The sequence below is a fragment of the Trichoplusia ni genome, unplaced genomic scaffold (genome assembly GCF_003590095.1).
Source record: "Trichoplusia ni isolate ovarian cell line Hi5 unplaced genomic scaffold, tn1 tig00000219, whole genome shotgun sequence".
Taxonomy (NCBI): Eukaryota; Metazoa; Arthropoda; class Insecta; order Lepidoptera; family Noctuidae; genus Trichoplusia; species Trichoplusia ni.
In genome coordinates, this window is record NW_020800003.1 from 10077 (window position 1) to 31251 (window position 21175).

Here is a 21175-nt window from a genome sequence, read left to right on the forward strand (position 1 = left end):
GTTCATTCCTAAATCTGTAGATTACTATTCGTGCGATGCATCCTGGTATTTCTGGTGACAGATGGACGGAGAGAATCCTACTGACAGCGTAGCCTCGGTAATGGACTTCTGTTTTAATCCTTTAATGCGGTGGTATAGAAGCGGAAAATTAAAAATACAAATTTGTATTAGAAACGATAGGCATATGGGTCGATGATAAGATTCTGTAAAAAATCGATAGGCTCGATATTTTGGTCATTTCACATATTTTCAGCCCATAGAAACTAATCTTTTTAATATGCAGAAATATAATAAATTTAGACATTAATAGTTATGTTAGATCATTTAATAAGATTCGTGTTTATATGTTTTCTGCAGTCTCGCGGATGTTTTCGGTTTGTAATTGCTCAAGTCATTGATAGCGCTTTTCAATGGCCTATTAGTTTGCGCTTACGCATGTAACGTTATGACGTGTTAAGTTTTTTGGAGGCATGTTTTTAAAGTGTAATCTAAGACTAAGAGTTATCAACAGAAAAAACAATAGTGCAAATGTTGCAAAACTAGGTGTTCAACGTTATATTTCAAATACAAATACTATTTTTATTTTTTTTGACAGTTTATATTTTACCTACATATACTATACACATACAGTCCAAAGCTAAGCTACACTTAATACGGTTGGTCCGTGGATGGGTGGCCATCTTGGCCTAGCGACTTCCTACTGTTTCGGAGTTACGTTACATTGCGGGGTCTAGGCTGTTATTTATAAATCTTTGACAGTTGTTAAGGGTAGTTACAAGCGAGCGAGCCTGTTTCTAAGGGGTATCGTGTTGCCCAGGTAGGGTTGATCAGGCCAGATAGGCAGTGTCTCCTTGTAATGATGATGATCGTAATGCAGTCAGAGTATGGATACCCGTTCCCTCCCCCGAAAGGAAGTGGCTATCCAAGTGGACCTACCATACAAAAAAATGTTTGAAGATGACACAGCGGGTTTGGTATGAATTAAAATTAACTGGGTTTGTTTTGTTGCTGAGTGCTGGCCCTGATTCACCGGACTTTTCTGGGATTTCCTACAAACTAGTATGTTAATTAAACACCAAACATACAATTTAAAACACCCAAACCATTTTGTTTTTTCCAAAGATGATTTAATAATTCTTTTTGTTACTGTTTTGTCCAAGGCCACTTGTGGGATTTGTAAACACTTTTAATCAAATGCGTCAGAACAAAACTTGAAATAGAATGGGATCTACCGTGTTTTTGTTTAGCTTTTTATCATTAGATAATGACATAATAAGTGTGCCCCAAGGCTTACCTACTAACCAGATTAAAATGAATCTACTTTGCGTCCAAATTTTCAGTTTCAGACACATTTTCCGCATTTTCTTGATAACTACTATGAATTATTATTTTGTTTTCTTTTGGGCATTGTTAAATATTTTCATCCATCTGTCTAAAAACGACCCACTGACTGGTATCAATTGACAAATTTCAATAAATAAACTCATTTAAATACCACAGCTATCTAGTACTTTTAATCCGTATCCGGAAAAACTATAAAAGATGGCAGATGATTTTGAAGTGGTGCTATTTACTTTCACTTATTAAAAATAGGAATAAGGTACCTTCAACACTTGTTTGATTTTGTATATATTATGTAGAATAATTTGTAGATATCGAATTTTGACATACATCCCCATGCAAAATACGACTCTGCTTAGCTAGCATACATTCTTATTCCTATAATTAGTATTGTAGATTTCGTACGTTTTTTTTATGCCTTATAAGTACATAGGTTCAGAGTCTGGTCACCTTGTATCAGGCAGTGGCGCTCCTAAGCTGGTATATAATATCAAAGATCTGCAGGCACGCGGTAGTGGTGTGCGAGCCTGCGCAGACGCCTAATTGCACATAATCCGCGTCTATACTCTTCCGTGCACTATGTTGTCGAGTCAAGTCATTTAATATCTTCATTTGTTTTATTAGTGTTATCAATGGTGCCTTGCTTAAAGAGATACGTGAGTACCCAAAATTTTTGTTTCTTTTTTGGTTTTGTTCAATTATGGAGGTTTTATTATGATTATTATTTATTTTTTTGATGCTTACATGTTAAGAAATTTGATTTGGTGCATTGTCCAAAAAAATAGGTACTATTGTCTATTGGATCTTGTTTTGCTTTTTGGTTTTATCGTAATAAAATATTTAAGTTTTTGTGTACTTACACGAAGTCAATGTAGGTCTTTATTATATATTATCTAATTTCATTAGTATAAATACGTTGCCAAAAAGTAGTTTAGATTTCGATATCATTATAAATTGAATTACCAAATAGTGTAATTATGTAACAATATCTACGAGTGTACCTAATAGGATCTCTTTTCGAGTTAGATGATTTTATTTTAAGCTAAATGAGTTAATTGAGAGAAAAACAATATATAATGGTAGTACTTATTCCTTCTTTACCTTCTTATTCCTTATTGACTATTACAAGAAACATGTATTTTCCTTAATTCAAAACAAAAGCTAGTCCTCTATTCAAGTCGATTAAAAAACCGTTACTTTGTTTATTTAAATTTAAATCATTAACTAATTTGTAATGTTATGTCGGTACATTTCATGTTATCTTTGTGTGTATAATACTTCTTTATTTAATTCTTTAATTTTATGGCCTCTGACGTTAGATTCTTGCGTTTATCTCAGGAACCAGACATTTTATTTTATAGTGATTCACTTGTTTTATTGTATTCTATTTCCTGAATTATCATTGTTGTCATGAAGGGGCAATTGTTTCAAAAGTAAAACCGTCTTTGTTGGTTTGCGTGGAATTTGTATAAACAAGTAATATTTTCGGACGGAAATAGAGCCTTCCGTCTCTACGCTGTGTTTAAAAGGAGGATTGTTATGATTGGGAAAGTTAGACTCTATTTTCAGGATTTTAAAGTGCTATCTCGCTTTTACAGTTGCAATAAGAACTTACATAGGCGCATAGGTTACTTACATAGGTTCCTAGCAGAAAAGATGATCAACGTATTATTTAAAACATTATAACAATTACAACTTCTTTAAATACCTTTACATTTTCGAAGAAAAAAGTATAGTTGTTTTTTGCAATATTTTATTGTTCTAGTCACAATAGGCTTCTATAAATCAGTATTAAAGTGTTTAAGCATTGTTGTTAATTAAAATAATTATGTTTTTATCTTTATTCTCGACTGTATCTGAAAATTTGCATCTCTGGTAGACTAGCCTTTCGAACGAGTGACTTTAGCCTGACAGGTTGATATCCTTGAATTCTTATATTATTACGGTAAACAACAACCTAGGAAATACGGGGAAGTTACTGTTGGGCTAATCATGAATATGCAAAATCTAAGTTTTCTTAGTTATTCTATTTTGTAATACTTGCTGCGCAATGCACCTGCGTTAATCGCGGATAAGACATGTATAATCATGGTTAATTTTATCAAAATTGGAGATGCTTTTTGTGTTAAAAGAGTAACTTACAACAAATGTATTTTATCATGATTATATTGTGACTTTTATGTTTATGCACCTACTTCTTGTAATACTTAAACAGAATGCTTCAGAAATAAAGAGAGTTTTGTTATACTAATGTCATTATCAGGCTGAAGCTTGAACGCTCTACTAGTTCCATAAAACTGCTGCTTCTGATTGGATATTATTCTGTTTTGTTTATCAAACAAGTTTACCGGAAAAAGAAAATCAACAATTAAATAACACTAATTGATATGATATATAAAAACAGACTGCAGCCAAAATTGGGAAATTTCTGGTAAAACGCTGAGCATGGCAAATATTGTTTCTTCCGCAAACAAGACTAGTTTTTCCAGTCCATATGAACTGAGCTGGATATTAGCATATATATTACATGTTATTATTTATTTTCACATTCATTATACATGCATTTATTTTTTTATAAATTAAGTGTACAACTAGTAAACTAAGTCAGGTTCACGACCTAGACATTTAAAAGTTATTGTGTCACGTTTCAAAGCTGCATTTGTATCTAGTTTTTATTGTAGGTATACAAGAATATATTCGAAATCGTTATTTGTCTTCTCAATACTCAATACTCAATTATTTATTGCTCTTCATAAGGCGCTTGGATCATAGAATAATTTTCTTTAATGCAGGTCAAAGTTGGTAATGTAGGAAGAGATATGACGTGATCGCAGTCTTGCTTCCACAATTTTATTTTCAAATGGGAAATCATCAAATGATTCCTTCTGTTTGGGTTGTGTGGAAGAGTGTCACACTTCGTTTGACAAAAACCTACCCATGTTCCTTCCTTTGCTCTTCGTTTACCGGGGCCACGGTAACCCTTTCGGACAAACCCGCTGCTTGCTTCCATAGCTGCAATAATTTTTCTTCGCACGGTGGTGATAGGTGCTTATTATTGATGTCATTTCCGTTTTTTTTCTATCAACTTTCAGCTCGAGATAAAATTGTTTGTGAAAATCTAGTGTTGTCCTCGATTTCGATTAAGACTCTTCTTTTCCAGATGCGTTTTAAAAATAGAAAACCAGTTATTTAAATTATTTGTGGTTATGCACTATTATATTTTTATTCACATAAGGTTCAAACTTAGGTATTTGAAGGTCTTTGGACTACTTAGAACAGTTCCTTATTGATTGATATGTAGAGTACGACAAGCGAGTCGTGCCAAGTTATATTTCACATAGCAACACCTATCAAGTATAATATTTAATCATTATTAGCGCCTCGCACTTTTCTCTGAGCTATCGACGCAGGACTGCGGTCCTTGTGATCGCGACAGGCCGCTCTAGGCCAGGCTAGGCTTATTTCCACAACTGCAACATGCAGAGTACCGAAATAGCTTAAAGTGACAAACCGGTCAAGTGCGAGTCGGTCTTGTCAGGTTTTAGTAGTATAAACCAGTAGGTAAAATCCCCCTGGGAACCCTTAAGAAATATTGAAGAATAATTAATGACGAATGCACATAGCAAGATTGAATTTAAGCGGTTGTTAATTTTATACTTATTCAATATTTCATTATACAAATGCAATATTAATATTTACTTACACTTGACCTGTCCAGTTTCTAGAAGGTCTCTGCCAAGAAGTTTTCTTATTTTAAAATAAATAAAAACAACAATATATATATTAATCTTATCTAAATTGTGTTAGCAGTGGCATTGACATGTTAAATAAAGGCCATTTAATCTGGCGTCCTTATCGGATACTACGGGGTACTATTTTCTTTGGGACACCAAAATATTAAAAGGAAATGTATATTAAAAGGAAATCAAAAGGTCGGATGAAGTAAGGGAGGTCACCTTTTCACAATTTAAGTAGTTTACAAACACTACACGATACTTGTTAGCAAGTTTATATCATACTTCGATGGCCACACATTTATCCTACAAATGTTCATAACACATACATCGTAATAACAAGACATTGTCTGGTAATGTGCGATTAGTGTCTCCGTAATGAGCTGTTAGGCCAATTACTACGGTCAGTATTGTATAAGCCTCTATGTGGAATTTTCTGACTGAGGAGAGCGTAGCGAAGGTACAAGTGCACAAGTTGATCGATCACCGGTTAAGCTACGGTTGTGTCGGTCGGCCCGTACATGGGTGATCATCTAGATCATGGCGAGTTTCTCTGTGTTTCGTCTGGTTCTTAACAGAATATAGTTATTTGGACGACAAGCATAGCCTTGATTCTTAAGAGGAGTTGGTGATTTTGAATTTTTTGTTATTACTTAATGTCTCAATATTGCTTTATGTTGTCTAGATTAAGAAAAAATCCTGCATTCTCAACGATGAGGTTTTATGCAATTTAAAAATGTGTGCAAAAACTTATACTCTAGCTCGTGTTTTGTTTTTATATTTGCAACAAGTTTTTCTCGACGGTCGGCTTCCTGCATTAAATTCTTAATCATTAATTAAAAAAGAAGTTAATTACTGCAGTTCATTCTCAAATAATTAAGGATTTATGCTATCATGTCTTGCATGCATGCAACTATACATATTTGAATTGTCAGAATACATATATTTTGCATCATTTGCATTTACCGGAGCGCTCAATGGCTAATTAACATTAGGAGGATTTGTAATATAGGTATCAAAAACAAAAGTGGCAAAAATACTTGCAAATAAAAAAAACAGTTTAGAATGATACGATTATAAAATTTATTAAATTTTGTTGTTCTAAATAAATAGTCTATACTTTCAGCGGATTACATCCACGTATGCAAGCGGGACCCGGCCACGATCGAGGGCTGCGTGCTCAAGTCCATTGAGGCACTCCGTCCGAAGCTAGCTGAGGGCATCCCCGAGCTCGCCGTGCCGGGGCTGGAGCCCTTCGTCATACCCGAGGTCTAGAGTTCTCGAGAAGCATCTATTTTACAACTTTTGCGATAGTCACGTAATTGCGATTCTCCGGTTTCCATGTACTCAACTTTTCCCTCTTTAAGTTATATTAAACGAAGCTATGGATAGAAACTATTTATTTTTTAATAAAATCTATTAAAAAACCTTTTTCTTCTAAATAAATATTTTAAACAAATTGACCGATACGCCAACTTACCTAAAACTGACATCGCGATCTTTGAGTTTTGTCGTCACTTTGTATATTCCGTTATCATGAGAGTTAATTAGGTGACGTTTGACATTTCAGATTAAAGCCTTGACTACGGAGAGCCTGCAGATCCGGGCGTCCGGCCACAATGTTAAGGTCACCGGCGCTAGTCAATTCACTATCAAGAGCTTGTCGTAAGTATATACTAGAAATATATTCATAATATGCTATTATATTATTCTAAAAATATGTTGCATAGTATAAAGAACTACGATAAATATGGTCTGTCGGTACAGTCGCGTGCAAAAAGGAACATACGTAATTAAAGATTTGAAATTGATTTTGAATGGAAATTACAATATTGTACGGATAACACTTCCAATATTATAAACCAAACATGATGTAACTGATAGTTAGATTACCTACGAAAATTATTTTTCCTTCATAAATCATATTTGTATAGACATGAACTTAATCTGTTTCCAGTGAGTAGTAGTATTTTTATTTCAGTATGTAACGTCTTTAATTTAAGTTTAAGTTTTAAAGTGATTTTTTTGGTGACTGTACTTGTTTGTGAATGATTAGACATAATCATAAAAAAAGTGTCTTTTCTTTTTAAGTAATTTGATACTTTGAAATAATGCATGTAACAAACTTTGCACCTCAATACCTAAACAGAATTTCTATAATTATGCTGATGACAGACAATGATGTAACAAATGATTTATGTTAAATTGTCCGTGATCAAATGCATTGTCGCGTCATTGGTAACGCTGCAAATATGGAAGAACATGATTGTTTTCAGCATAGTTAGAGCGTAGTAAAGCATTTTCACTTTTAGTCGTTAAAAGATATAAAAAAATATAGCTATGCGATTCTGAGTACCCGGCAACGTAGGATCGTGGAAGTCAGGAAGACTTCGGATCATAAAAAATGCAATATTCAGCTATTTGTCATCCTGAGAAATAGGAAGGGTGTGCATTGATGCCTATCAAAGCAAAACAGGGGGGCCTACCGCCAAGTCTTAAAGTATTGAGGGAGTGTGAGAGAGATGTAGCTCTACGCCGTGTATTGCGCTGTGACCCGTCCACAACAAACGCGGAGACAGACCCTCAACCGGCTACACTGTACGGCGTATATACCACTACAAATATGCTAAAAAGTCTCTGTAACCAACACACAAGCATCCCCACTCTGCTAATCTTCAACGCACATCCTTGATGAAAATGCAGCCTAAACATAAGTCAGTTTACGTGCTCACATACCTGTTTTGCAATTTACATAATAAGGAAAAATATGGGATTACTTCGCGAGAAAACTTAAGTACCTTCTTGGTCAAAAATTAGCAAATGACAAAAAACTTTGGCAGCGTCAGGTGAAGGTTTATTGGCAGGTATGACCTATTGCCACCGTAAGGTCAGGCCAACAAGAATATGTCGCGTCAGTACTTATGAGCAGTGAGGGTTCTGTACACCCATCCCTCGAGGATTCCAAAGCACTAGGGCCATCCAGAGTTGCGCACAATGCGTGATCTATCCTGGCTTTTAAGCAGTAGAAGGGGCCCGGGGTGTTTTTAGTCGTTGGTAGTCCGACATATATCCATACTTTGCCCTCGAAATGGATTGAAGTCATTAGCGTTTGACCCTGGAAAAAAGTGGCAATAAACAACGGCATTAAGACACCTTATACCTAAAATTCAAGATCACAGCTCAAGATCAGTCACCAAAAGGTTTAGTGAAAGTCATAAGTCATTGAAACTCAATGCCGTACGTTGTGGGCGTCTTTATACCTCTGCACACCTTATTTAGATATCGGCCAGCCAATTAAACGTGTTTCAAATGCTATAAGGATTTAGAAACTTTTATTACTGTATCCGGTTAGGTTTGAAGATCTGGAAAGACCCCATTTAGGCGTGGTCTAAGAATTCTAAGATATAGAATCACACTGTGAAAAAGTACTTTTGTATGGGCTATTCATTATCAGCCTAGCCTTTTCCCAACTATGTTGAGGTCGGCTTCCAGTCTACTCGAAATCAGCTAACTACCAGTGTTTTAAAAAGGAGCTACTGCCTATCTGAGCTCCTCAACCCAGTTATCTGGGCAACACAAAACCCCATATTCAGACTAGGTGTCAGACTTTTTTAAGCTTCTGACTACCTGGAAAGACTGTCAAAGATGTAGGAATAACAGCCGGACCCACAATTTAACGTGCCTTCCGAAACACTGAGGAACTCGTTATGACAAAGATGGTTACCCATTTACGGACCAACCGCGTCAAGCGTAGCTTAACCTGTGATCGATTCACTTGTGCAGTTATAGCTTAGCCACGAGCTCCTCTTTTTTGTGGGCTATTATCATAAAAAATGATCCCTCTCCCTAGATATTAAAGAAGGGAATGTCAGACTTGACTAAAACCCACCTATGTTCTGTTCTGTTCTTTCCTTTACCATTTGTGTACCGGGAAAGCAGTTACGCGTTCGGACAATCCCGCTAGTCTGCATCAGCCTTAATGGGAAAAGAGCAACCCGTCATAAACATGATTGTATTCGTGGAAAAAAGACGCCACTCTACGCGCTGTCTTGCTTCCACAAAGGTTTTGCTTTAGGTGTTCTCAGTTTCTCCGAGTGACTTTTCGTGAATTTTAAGTGTAGCTAAAGAACTTGGCAAAAATGATAATAATTAGTAAACATCTTTATAAGAGATTGTGACTCCCAAATACCTTGGAAATGCTCCTTCTCATATAGAAAAGAAACTCACAGATTTATGTAAAATGTCATCAATTGACTACCTAAAGCAAAGATTCAATTTAAGCTAATATCATCAAAGAAATGAAAGTCACTACTATGAAATATACTATTAGACACAAGCTAATCCCATTAAGCCAACACTCTAGCATCCAACACAAAGATAGCCGCGTGTCTATATCAATGCAACACGCGTTACATTCACAAGTCATGAATGGCGCTATTGTTTGGCCTACAATGTATCGACACATTATTTACAACTGATAGATAAACGGATAGACAGATAGATATGGTAGTAGTGATGTAAAAATGTGATCGATTGTCTTGTGGAACGCGTGGAAAGTGTATCAGTTTTTTTTACGGTTTTTCTGAACGTTTGTAGGTTGACAGTGTCCTTTTGGTTGAGACCTCTTTCGTGCAGCTTTTGAATGAATTTGTATGTTTAACCGACTTTCTAAGGAGAATCTGAATTCAGTTGCCGTTTTTTTCTAATCCTTTTATTAACAAGAATCAGATTATGTTATGATAATGAGATTAAATTAGATTAGTTTTACATGATAGCAATAATTCTGAAGGTTGCGATTTGCGGTTCCGTACCAATGTGTAAAAACGGAACCAGATTACTAAGGCAGTCCAGTCTATTCGTCTGTCACCTGGATCTCATGAAGCGTCATAGCTGGAAAGTTGAAATTTTCACAAATTACGCCTTTAAAGAACAGTGCGATTAACCAATAATTGGTACAGTCATAAATGTTTCGAGTGACCATGTTTTTCTACAAATCTGTATTCCTTTATTCTATGTGTGCGAAATCCTTAGGTTTGCATAGTTTCGCAATCCACCGGATTTTAATCATCTTAAAACCCAAGCATACACTTAGCAACAAAATTTCTGATTGCCTTACAATAGTATAATAATTCTATGTTTCTCCAGCAGGGGGCGAGAGTAACGGCGACACAACATCCTCGTCCGCATCCGCACCGACACACGAATACTTCATTAATGGGAAGCGAATCAGCGATGGCATGGTCAGTAATACATCTAAACTAGTATTATAAAGATTATTTATTGTTCTAAACGAACCCAGTGTCTAGTTACGTACATATATTAATGTGTAAACACGTAGTGATGATAATAATGATTTTGTCTTTGAAAGTAGCTAGGATGTCAGATAATAAGGAAATTATCGTAAAGCTTCTACTTGGCACAGTCCAGTTTCCATATGGAGAATTATAAACGAGATAATTTGATGGATGGATTTTGGTTACTCCTTCATGCAAATACCTCGGGAAAAAAAAATGATATTATTGAGCAGTTTATAACCTGAATTAACACAAGATTCTTTTTATCGCAATTTTATTACTTAAGAATACCAGACTGCAAATATCCACTGCCTAGAAAATTCTTTTTAACATTAAAATAAAAATAAAGTTGTACCGACAGATCAACTAAAAAAATAAACTTTAAAACTCACAGGAAGTCCTCGAATGCACGATAAAGAAGGATTTCCAGTACAACAAGGTGATGCCGACCTTCCACCACTGGGTGACGGATGAGAAGCGCTTCGGGCTGACCTTTCAGACGGCGGCCGACGCGCGCGCCTTCGACAAGGGGGTCCGGACCGCCATCGAGGAGCTGCTAGACGGTAAGTAGGGAGCTTGGTAGGGGGGCGTTCTTCAGAAACGACAAAAAATTGTTAAACGTTAAAAAACGCAATCCAAACAATTCTTTTGGACAAGAACTGGCTTCTTCAGAAAAGAAAAAAAATATATAAAAAGAAATTAAAAGTTAAAAAAGAGCGACATGGATAATTCTGATGGAGAAGTAAGTAATTCCATTAGTTACTCCTTTAAAAATAAATATATACACTGTAAAGTACAGCTCGTACATTATTAATTTGTTTGTGAAAATTAATGGTAAAAAAAAGCGACATGAACAATTTAATAGAGAAGAACCGGCAAGAATTCCAAAAGTTGCTCTTTTAAAATAAATAAATGTAAAGTTCATCTTATCAACTATTAATTTGTATGCAAGAACAGCGTAAAATAGTAAAATACCAAATAGTTTTCATACTCACACACCCTTTCACAAAAAAATCAAATGAATCGAGAACCTCCCGCTTTATGAAGTCGGTTGAAAATCAATTAAAAATACTAATGACCACACCCTCTTATCTGATTATCTGAAGAATGACCTCAAGCTTTTACGCCTCTGGCTGAGCTGTATAACATGTATCTCTTTTAATATATTTGTATCTTTTAAATTATTATTGTAATTTTCCTCATATCGTATCGCATAAGATATCAAAGACGTACAAAACCGTTTAAATCGTTAGATTAACCCTAGATGGAAATACTAACCTAAAAAATAAAACAAAACAGCGAAAATTCAAATTTTGAAATTCGATCATCAGTCAACATTTTCGTTGTGGTGTTAGTTTTACGAGTAGTGCATCTTGCATTCAAAATTTCAATTACACGAAGTTGGTTAACATAATCAAGTTTAGAAGTCACCAGTATTATAATATCCTCAACTCCCACCCTACATCTAACTAATTCGTAGGTCCGTATTACAGAAGGCTACTCCAGTTCTAATCTCTGTTTAAAACTAGATTTGAGTTGAGATTTCATTTTAGAACGCTCCTCAAGCATAGATTCGGTGATCATAGTTCAGCCGAGTGTAGATCTTATTCTAAATATTCTAAATCATTACTCAGTTGTATTGCCTTAAGTCAAGGCAATCCTAGTACAACATTAGCTGAGCCACATTCTCTAAATATATTCAAGGTAACCATTTCTTATATTCAGATAGTTTTTCATAACCTGCCCTCTGATTCGATCAAGAATCTAAGTTAAATGAAAACTTAGATTTGATTATTCTATCTGACTTCTATTGATGACTTTTTAAAGTCAAGGTAAACCACCAAGGGTTAATTGAAACCTGCTTTATAAACATTGTAGTTAGATAATTATCTATTCTTATATAATACCAGTTATATTCAAGTATTATCTATTAGTTGTATGCTATACGCCGCTGCATATTGATGTAAATTATAATGTGAACTAATTTATCTAATGTGCTTTCTTTTGCCTCCCTCTACCGTATACTGGATTCTTACATGGTGAGTGAGATGGAAAATACGATTTTGGGTTATGGATTTTTATATTAAACATGTATTTTGTGTGTATTTTGTGTTGGTTTTTGAATGATATTTTTTTGTATTTTGATGTATGTTGTAAGTTCGATTTGAAATCACAGTTATGTAAATTATTTGTTAACACAAGAATTTAATATTATTGGCAAGTTTACGCATTGTTTGGCAAATAATTCTCAAAGAAACCAAGGCGGAATTCATATCGTGTTATGACTCAAAATTTAAAAAAATATCTCTGAAAATACTGTAATCTAAAATATTTACAACAAATTTATACTTTCAAATAATCTGTTTTTTTTTTTCAAATACATCTTTGGAAATAAAAATCGTGATTCTTCAAAAGATAACTTCTACCTACAGTTACTTCAAACTTTAATTATGCATTTGAGTACTGAGAACAATTATTTAATAAAATATTGTATTGTTAAGGTCTGGGTGGGGCGTGGCCTTCGCTTCACGCGTACAAAAAACACAACCCAGCGCCGAAAGACGACGACGAGGAACAAAACATCTTTGAGGTGAGATATTATATTGATAAGAGATTCTTTTTACCTAGCCCACTGTGACCCACTTCTGGGCAAAGACCATCTATAAAAGAGGACATGAAAAAAGTAGTTTCTAAAGCAGGTGTTTCCATCACTTATTGGGGGAAGTCAAACAGGTTAAATATCAATAAAATGCAAAGTCAGTGAGACGTCTGTAGCAGTTATCGGTTTAACACGGACATATTTGATTAGCAGATGAACAAAACTTCTTCAAACAAATGTTAAATATAAGACATACTATTTTAACTAATAGTGCTGCGCTTTGCGGTATATCGTAAATGATAGATCAGAATGGAAACAAAATTACTACTAAATTCTGTAACTTCCGGTATCCGCCGATTTGTTATTGACACAACATGCTATGTGTTGTGTTAATAACAAATCGGAGTAAATCTACGTTATCACGCAACACGTCTCTTCGCAGCTTTGTGGAACAGCCTTAAAACTTTTCGCAAGCTGGCGATATAACAGCAATGGTATATTGCTGTTTATATCGCCAGCTCCATCATTAATAGTAACTATAGTTACAATATTATGAACCTCTCCATGTACGCAGTGCTTGAACCTGCCGTCGGAGTCCCGCTCCAGCTCGGAGACGTCGACGGGCAGTCGCGCGCGCCGCCGCCCGCCCGACGACATCACGCAGACGCCCATACTGTCCGCCATCACGCTGCCGCGACACCCGCTCTCAGGTAACAATATACGAACTAGGGTTAACAATAAAATTAAACTACTTTTACGGATTTTATCGCTGTTTCATTCTGGAGTTTATTTAACGGAGTCTGCCCGTGACCATGATACCTGCAAAGGTGTCGAAACGTCGGGAACTAAAATCAAATATTAAACCGCGATAAAATCCGTAAAAGTAGTTTCATTTCAATGTCTAACATTCGCGTAAACCTAAGAAACCACTAGGGTTAACAAGCTTCTATGATCTGTTGCTAGAATGTACACTACTTTTAGATGGCAGAAAGGAATAAACTAAGAAAAAGAACACTATTATATTGAGCAAAAGATACTAAAGGTTTACATTTTTATACACTCACATTCTTGTTTGTCGTTCCGATTGGATTTTTGCAATTCAATTCAGAGGTACTTTCCGATTAGCTAGCAGGCTGAAATTTTCAAGGTAGCTTCAAAATTGCAACTTACAACTGTATAAACGTCTGGACCAATTTTGATAAAACTTGAATGGTCACTTAAGAACGTGGATTTTTAGATGTTCTTAAAGTTTAAATATTTATAACTTCCTGAATATGAGTATTAAAATAAAAAGCTTTTCTAGATAGACTATAGACTAAACTAGAATACGAAGCTCACGCGAAGTTCCATATGTTCGTTCGTTCTCCGTGTATTTAAATGAATCCTTGTTAGTTTAAATATACAGTATACTATGTTTTCTATCAATTTATACATATAAATATGTGAATATTATACTTCAAAGTACAACGGTACCAAATTTCTTCCGTTTTACAATATTATGTTATTCTGCAGATTCGTTGAAGCAGTACGAGGCGCAGTACGACGACAGGCTGCACGTCGAGGACTCGGACCCTGACAGGTGTCCCTACGTACATCTCTCTGCTGTGAGTTACTTAATACCTTCACCTTACCTTCACCACCTTACCTATCATCATCATCACCCCATATTTGTTCAATGATGGACATAGGCCTCCTCAATTTCACGCCATCGAGATCTATTTATATTTGTACATGTTATTCTTATGAAATATTACAGTGTCTCACAAAACAGTACACAGTTCGTCTGTAAGAGCAAAAATATATAACTTAACTATACACTCGTAGGTATTCCTTAATATTAATTGTCTAAAGGAGTGTATCTATCTTTGGCTGTCTTCGAAGTGTCAAGCCTTAATTGAGCTAAGAATCTGTGGCACCATACCGATGGTTGATTTGGATCTGATTTATATATTTGAGAGGATTTTCTAGTGTTAATTCTTAGAAATGTTCTACCAAATAATATTTCATAATAGAAGGATTTGGGGGTGCCCATTGCCCAGTAGTCGGTCACAGAGGCCAGAGGGCTTTACAAAATATATATTTCTCACTACTACAATTATTATTCCCTATGTCTTATCATGTATGATAAAGTTTATAACTAAAATGTATTACTTCCAGGTCACGGACTACACATACCCGCAGGTGTCGGGCACCGTGGTCAGCTCGGAGAAGTCCTCGCCCAACACCAAGCCGCCGCTGCTCAAGAGGGACTCGGGTAACTATACACCTTCTAACTATATTTACTAGTATAAGAGTTACTATTTGACTGCACTACTATGTTGACTGCACGGGTAGCCGAGTGGTTGAGGTCGCGGGGGTTCCACAAACATTCTAATCAATACTCAAGACACCCAAATTTAGGACAAGTATTCGTGGATCACACAAACGCTTGTCCTACGCGGAGATCGAACCCGTGACACGTCGCGCCCAGTGGGTTGCTTTTGGTCAAATAGTAAATATCTTTGTTAAAGTGAAAAAAATACATTTTTTTTATAAACTGTTAGGGTTCACAGTTAGCTTTAACGCTAATGTTTAAACTATCAATCATTATAACTTAAATATAATGTGTGCTCTATACATTTGCAGGATCTATAAAGAAGTGCGGATACAGCGGGCCGCCGCCGTTGCCAGATAAGAAGCCGGCTGAGTCGTTCCACGCGCGTATCAAATGCAGGTAACGTATCATATCGTCACATGTATGTGTGTATGTTCGTAACCTCTTCACTCCCAAACGGGCATGGCGTGGGGAAATGTCGGACTCTCGCCGACTAAAAGCACCCCGGTCAAGTCATCTGCCGGGGCAAGTCACTTCAAGACAGTCTTTCATTATTAAGACTAGTCTGTTGATCTAGTGGTTAGTGGCCCTGACCGTTGTATCGGATGTCGTGGGTTCGATTCCCACCAACTACAAATGTTTTTGTGATGAACACAATCATTTGTTCCGTATCTGGATGTAATTATGTTTGTATTTATAAATATATAACTACGTTTATCAGTTGTCTAGTACTCATAATACAAGTTATGCTTAGTTTGAGACTAGATGGCGTTGTGTGAACGTTGTACATTATATCTGACTTTAATTGTCGTCTTCAGACACTGCCACGAGTGGTACTTGGAGAGTGCTAACCGCGCCGGTGCGTGTGAGTTCGCTCCCGACTGCTTCCGCTCCTGTATCGACTGCGTGTCCTGTATACGCTGTGCACAGGTAAGCAGCATTCCTACTGCTGTTGATATCAAAAAAAATCGTAAATAAATAAAAAAAAAATCGTTCTACAAAAAAGCAGAAGAAATCACTTGATTATTTCCCCACATTGATAAAAAAACTTTGTTATGTCTGTCAAATACTCATTCAATGAGTATTTGACAGACATAACAAAGTTTTACATGGTATTGGTATCTTAAAATTTCTTTGCCCAATAAGTGTATTAATATTATTTTAATTTTATTACATATATATCGAAATAGTCTTATAATTACTCACATTAATTATTGTCTTGGTGTAACAATTGGTATACGCATTTATTCAGCCCAGGTCAGACATGAATCGCTGTAGTTAACGAATATAACAAATAAATTTGATTTAATTATAACCTAATATTCACTTTTATAAAGACTTTATTGTTTGGACAGTACAAAAGTTGATTAGAAATAATAGACATGTACAATATTTTGTTACATTTTATTTTTATTTATCACTTGCAGTGCATGTTGTACCACTGCATGTCGGACGCGGAGGGCGACTTCGCCATGCACCCTTGCGCCTGTGGACCGCCCGATGACAACTGCGCTAAACGGTAAGACTATTAAATCAATAGTCAATTGTCATATGTGATGTGATAGAAAACTGAAAATAAAAGTATGGAAGATTGTTTATTTATTTGGATTTCCAACAAGAATAACATAATACAAGCATACTTACATGTGTGGCATATTAAACAATATTCTATGCTTTCTTATTTATAGGAAATCACATCATGCGAAAGACATAGTCGAACACAATTAGAATTGCACAATTGTTGCTCGAAAATAGTCCTAATTTTTGCTTCACTATTAAACATAAACTTGTGTGTTTTAATTCTTTAAACACTTTTAATTGGTTATAAGTTTTAAAATCAATAAATAACATTAAGATCAGTTGATCATGTTTATGAAGAAAAATATAAGGTATTATAGGTAGGTATTTCATTCGTTACGAAAATGATCAAACGTGATATATGTCCCGTTATGTGTTAACTCATTTTATAAATTTTGGTATTGTGAGAATAATTCAATTTAAACTGATGCAACGGTTTACTCACGCGTAGGAATCATGGTCACGGGCAGGTAGTCTGCCTGTGACTATGATACCTGCAAAGGTGTGCAATTAAATCGTAATGAAATCCATAAAAGTAGTTTAATTTCAACGGGATTATAAATTTGGAATATATACTTATTCTATAACTCAAGTTATAAAATAATTATCTGTGTACTAAATTTTGTTCAAATCAGTTCCATTAATTTTTGTGAGAGATTAACAAAAACAAACATATATTTCGAAAGTTTTAAATTAATTAGTAGCAAAACTTATATAAATTGCGCTGAGATCAGTTGATTATGTTTAGAAATTAGAGCAGTCGTTCATATAGTATCTGTCATCAGTTGTAAATAAAAATATGTTTGGCTTATCAATTTCTTTCGTTTCAAATATATATATTACTAGCTGTTGCCCGCGTGGTTAGAAGATATAAGTTAGGAATTTTTGAATATTTTTTCCCGTTTTTGCCCCATTTTCCATTGTATCTTCGCTCTTATTAGTTGCAGCGTGATGTTATATAGCTTAAAATTTTTCTCGATGAATGCTCTATTGAACCCAAAAAGAATTTTTCAATTTAAACCAGTAGTTCCTTTGATTAGCGCTTTAAAAAAAACAAACAAACAAACTCTTCAGCTTTATATATTAGTATAGATAAACAAAGCTCGCAATATATAGGCACACGAGTTGAATAAACAGTGAACAATTGAATGTATAAGGAAGTTAGAGCAGTGTTTGATGAAGTCCCCCCCTCAGCTGGCTGGGCATCACGCTGCTGAGCGTGCTGGTGCCGTGCCTGTGCTGCTACCCCGCGCTGCGCGGGCTGCACGCGGCCGGCCGCGCCGCGCGCCTCGCCGGCGGCGCGCACGCGCCCGCGCGCCTCTAGCGCCCTGTCGCTGCTGGTGCCGTGCCTGTGCTGCTACCCCGCGCTGCGCGGGCTGCACGCGGCCGGCCGCGCCGCGCGCCTCGCCGGCGGCGCGCACGCGCCCGCGCGCCTCTAGCGCCCTGTCGCTGCTGGTGCCGTGCCTGTGCTGCTACCCCGCGCTGCGCGGGCTGCACGCGGCCGGCCGCGCCGCGCGCCTCGCCGGCGGCGCGCACGCGCCCGCGCGCCTCTAGCGCCCTGTCGCTGCTGGTGCCGTGCCTGTGCTGCTACCCCGCGCTGCGCGGGCTGCACGCGGCCGGCCGCGCCGCGCGCCTCGCCGGCGGCGCGCACGCGCCCGCGCGCCTCTAGCGCCCTGTCGCTGCTGGGAGCATCTCGAGGAGCTGGTACATGAACACTATCAATGTGACACTACAGTCAACAACTTGACATAAACAAATGTGCTGAATAAAATCTATTCGCTGCTGAATGAAGATCTATTCAGTGACATCCTGAATGATTACTATATAAATGATTTCTTACATCATGATCATTATGAAAATGTGTCATGAACAGAATTTATTGATCTATTGAAATGAAGAGAAAAATTATCAGTTTAAAATATTTATTGCATAATGGTCAGTTTACAGCAACAATTACAAACTGAAGAGTTCCCAGCACGTGAAAAATTACAGTAAACCTAATGTCCCTGTGATGCCCTTGCAATATAGTAAAATAAGATTCACAGATACAAAAATCAATCAAATAAAAAAAAACAACTTTCCTATATTGAAAGACCCGAGAAACAACTCTTATGACAAAAATATCAAAATTAGCCAGAACATTATGACTAAAGGGCATCACAATGATACGGTGCATGTAATAACATGTCGGCGGCATAAACGAAGAAACTCCATGGTGAAAGACCATAGCATTTTACCCGACTACGCAAAAGGAGGGTAATGCTGTTCTCATATCTGGCGGATATGGAAATATGTGCGAAAGTCTGTAAAGACTAGAAGCCCGTCCAAAAGGACTAGAAAGGGCTAAAGACGAAGATATTGTTGTATTTCGTCTGAAGAAAACGCTAAAAAAGCGTCAATGTCAAAGCGAAGAGATTTTTAAAGATAAAAGGTTTTATGCACAGAAAGCAAGAAAGTAATCCGCCAGTTTATTTTAAAAGAAAAAACATGAGATAAATGCATCAGATGTATGAACAAAATATTTATAAGCACATCGGACCGTTCAATATCGAGAAACGCGTTCGATAAAACGCATTTATTTTTACTCACTTGTGTATCAACTCCAATAAAATGGAGTAACAAACAAATTGCACAAAGGTATTTTGATAAAAAGCGCCATTTTGGCCGTAGCAAAGCTAATACCATATTTAAGCAATAAGTGCAGATGTTTAAACGAAAGACATGCAGTGTTCTTTCCATAGGTATATAATATTTAGATCTGGCAAGCCGATGCTAACCACTCAATAGTATTAATTTTTCTTTTAGGAATCGTGAAATGAGGTTTCAAACCGCTTTATTGATGTCGATATCTAGTGTGGCCAGTGTTGTAGGACATTATTCCATGATAGCAACACTGGCAGTGACAATGTTGTGTTACCATGTAAAACAGTTTTTGGTGCGACTAATTATTTTCTCGCTTTTTTATACCCAGTGTCGAAGTTATAGTGTTGCTGTGTACGATGTTGCAATTGTAAGAATTATTCGGGTGTTTTAGCGATAAAAATTCGCGTTGAATTCGCCATGGTCCCTTTTTCCTTAGTGTTGGGCTACATTTAGCTATTTAATTTACATTTTAACGCCCGACACTAGTATTTAAAATTTATTATATTGTGCCATAATGTATGTTTTGGATAATAAATGTTTCTTTACAATTTCTGTCTTCCAAGTTTTGATTTGAATCGTTGTTTCAAGTGGTTGGATTTGTTGTCGCGATGAGTTGAGAATATTCGCTATTTCTATTCATTGGTGTTATCGTAATGAAGTATAATAATATACAAAGTGTTAACATATCCCATTCATTGTTATATATTTAACATTTTAAAGCTTCTTTCCGTCTAGCCTAAGTTAAATGAAACTAAGAGTCGTTAATTGATTTCACAATTTAGTATTCCGAATTTAACTTAATTTTTTTTCGTATTTAAATTTAGGCTAGATTTTAAAAATATTGTACTATAGATTACGCGTCTTTTTTAATTAGAATTATTTGAAAATACGGTAGTGTTGTTACCTAAAAAACGGCATTTTTTTTCAAAGTTGTAATTTTTCTATTATTATTATTATATAAAAAATTAATGTGTATTGTAAATTTTAATATTCGTAATGTCATTGAAACAAGCGTCATATTTATTATTAGTGTTAAAATATAGTTGGACATTAATCCGTTGGAGTTAATATAATATCAATGTTTCAAATAATTATGTACGTTTACGTATAGTTTTAAGTAATAAAAAAAAAAGTTTTTAAAGAACTCACACAAACACATTCACCGTACAAAACTAATTTCTAGTCTATGAATCAGTATTTTTTCCAAAATCATTCACTTTTTGATTTCCGTTAATTCGAAAAAATAAAACGACCAAATGTTTTTGTATATTTATAAATAAGAAAAATATTCACGAAAACGGTTTGTGGTTTCCTGTTCACGAGGTTTCGCACTCCCTTTACAACTTCACACATTTTAATATTAATTAAAATAAATTTGGACAAAAAATATAAAATCTCATTAGTTTTTGTAAGATAAGAGGGCTCACTTATGAAAATTAATACAGATTTTATATTTCGATTTGCGTTTGTGATCAGTTGATTGCAACCGCGAATACGTCAGGATCAAATCCTTTTTCAAAAATAAAAATACAGATTCAAAAATTCAATTCCGGTGTTGCCAGTGCCCGACCTCTTTACAGCCAAGCCTAAACCTTTTTCGTAAAAACGTTACTCCGTTCAAAAATGGATGAAATTAATATTGTATCAGAATAAGTAAATGTATTCAATGTTT

General features: G+C 35.9%; 1 protein-coding gene across 1 annotated transcript; it reads left to right on the forward strand.

The window, feature by feature from the left end:
* The first annotated feature begins 1964 nt into the window (after window positions 1-1964).
* On the forward strand, window positions 1965-18199 carry LOC113507008 (sprouty-related, EVH1 domain-containing protein 1-like). The gene is made up of 13 exons (XM_026889865.1): window positions 1965-1997; window positions 6202-6344; window positions 6646-6740; window positions 10221-10315; window positions 10764-10932; window positions 12871-12959; window positions 13543-13678; window positions 14481-14572; window positions 15126-15222; window positions 15594-15681; window positions 16101-16212; window positions 16710-16801; window positions 18055-18199. Exons 3-13 carry the CDS (start codon window positions 6695-6697, stop codon window positions 18182-18184), a joined length of 1146 nt encoding a protein of 381 aa, XP_026745666.1. The 5' UTR covers window positions 1965-1997; window positions 6202-6344; window positions 6646-6694; the 3' UTR covers window positions 18185-18199.
* The last annotated feature ends 2976 nt before the right edge of the window (window positions 18200-21175 follow it).

Bases quoted from the DNA above. Each gene is read 5' to 3' on its own strand.
- LOC113507008 (XM_026889865.1), top strand. From the start codon at position 6,695: ATGTTAAGGTCACCGGCGCTAGTCAATTCACTATCAAGAGCTTGTC. The intron at 10,316-10,763 runs GTCAGTAATACA...TAAAACTCACAG, and splicing joins AGCGAATCAGCGATGGCATG to GAAGTCCTCGAATGCACGAT. The intron at 16,213-16,709 runs GTAAGCAGCATT...TATCACTTGCAG, and splicing joins CCTGTATACGCTGTGCACAG to TGCATGTTGTACCACTGCAT.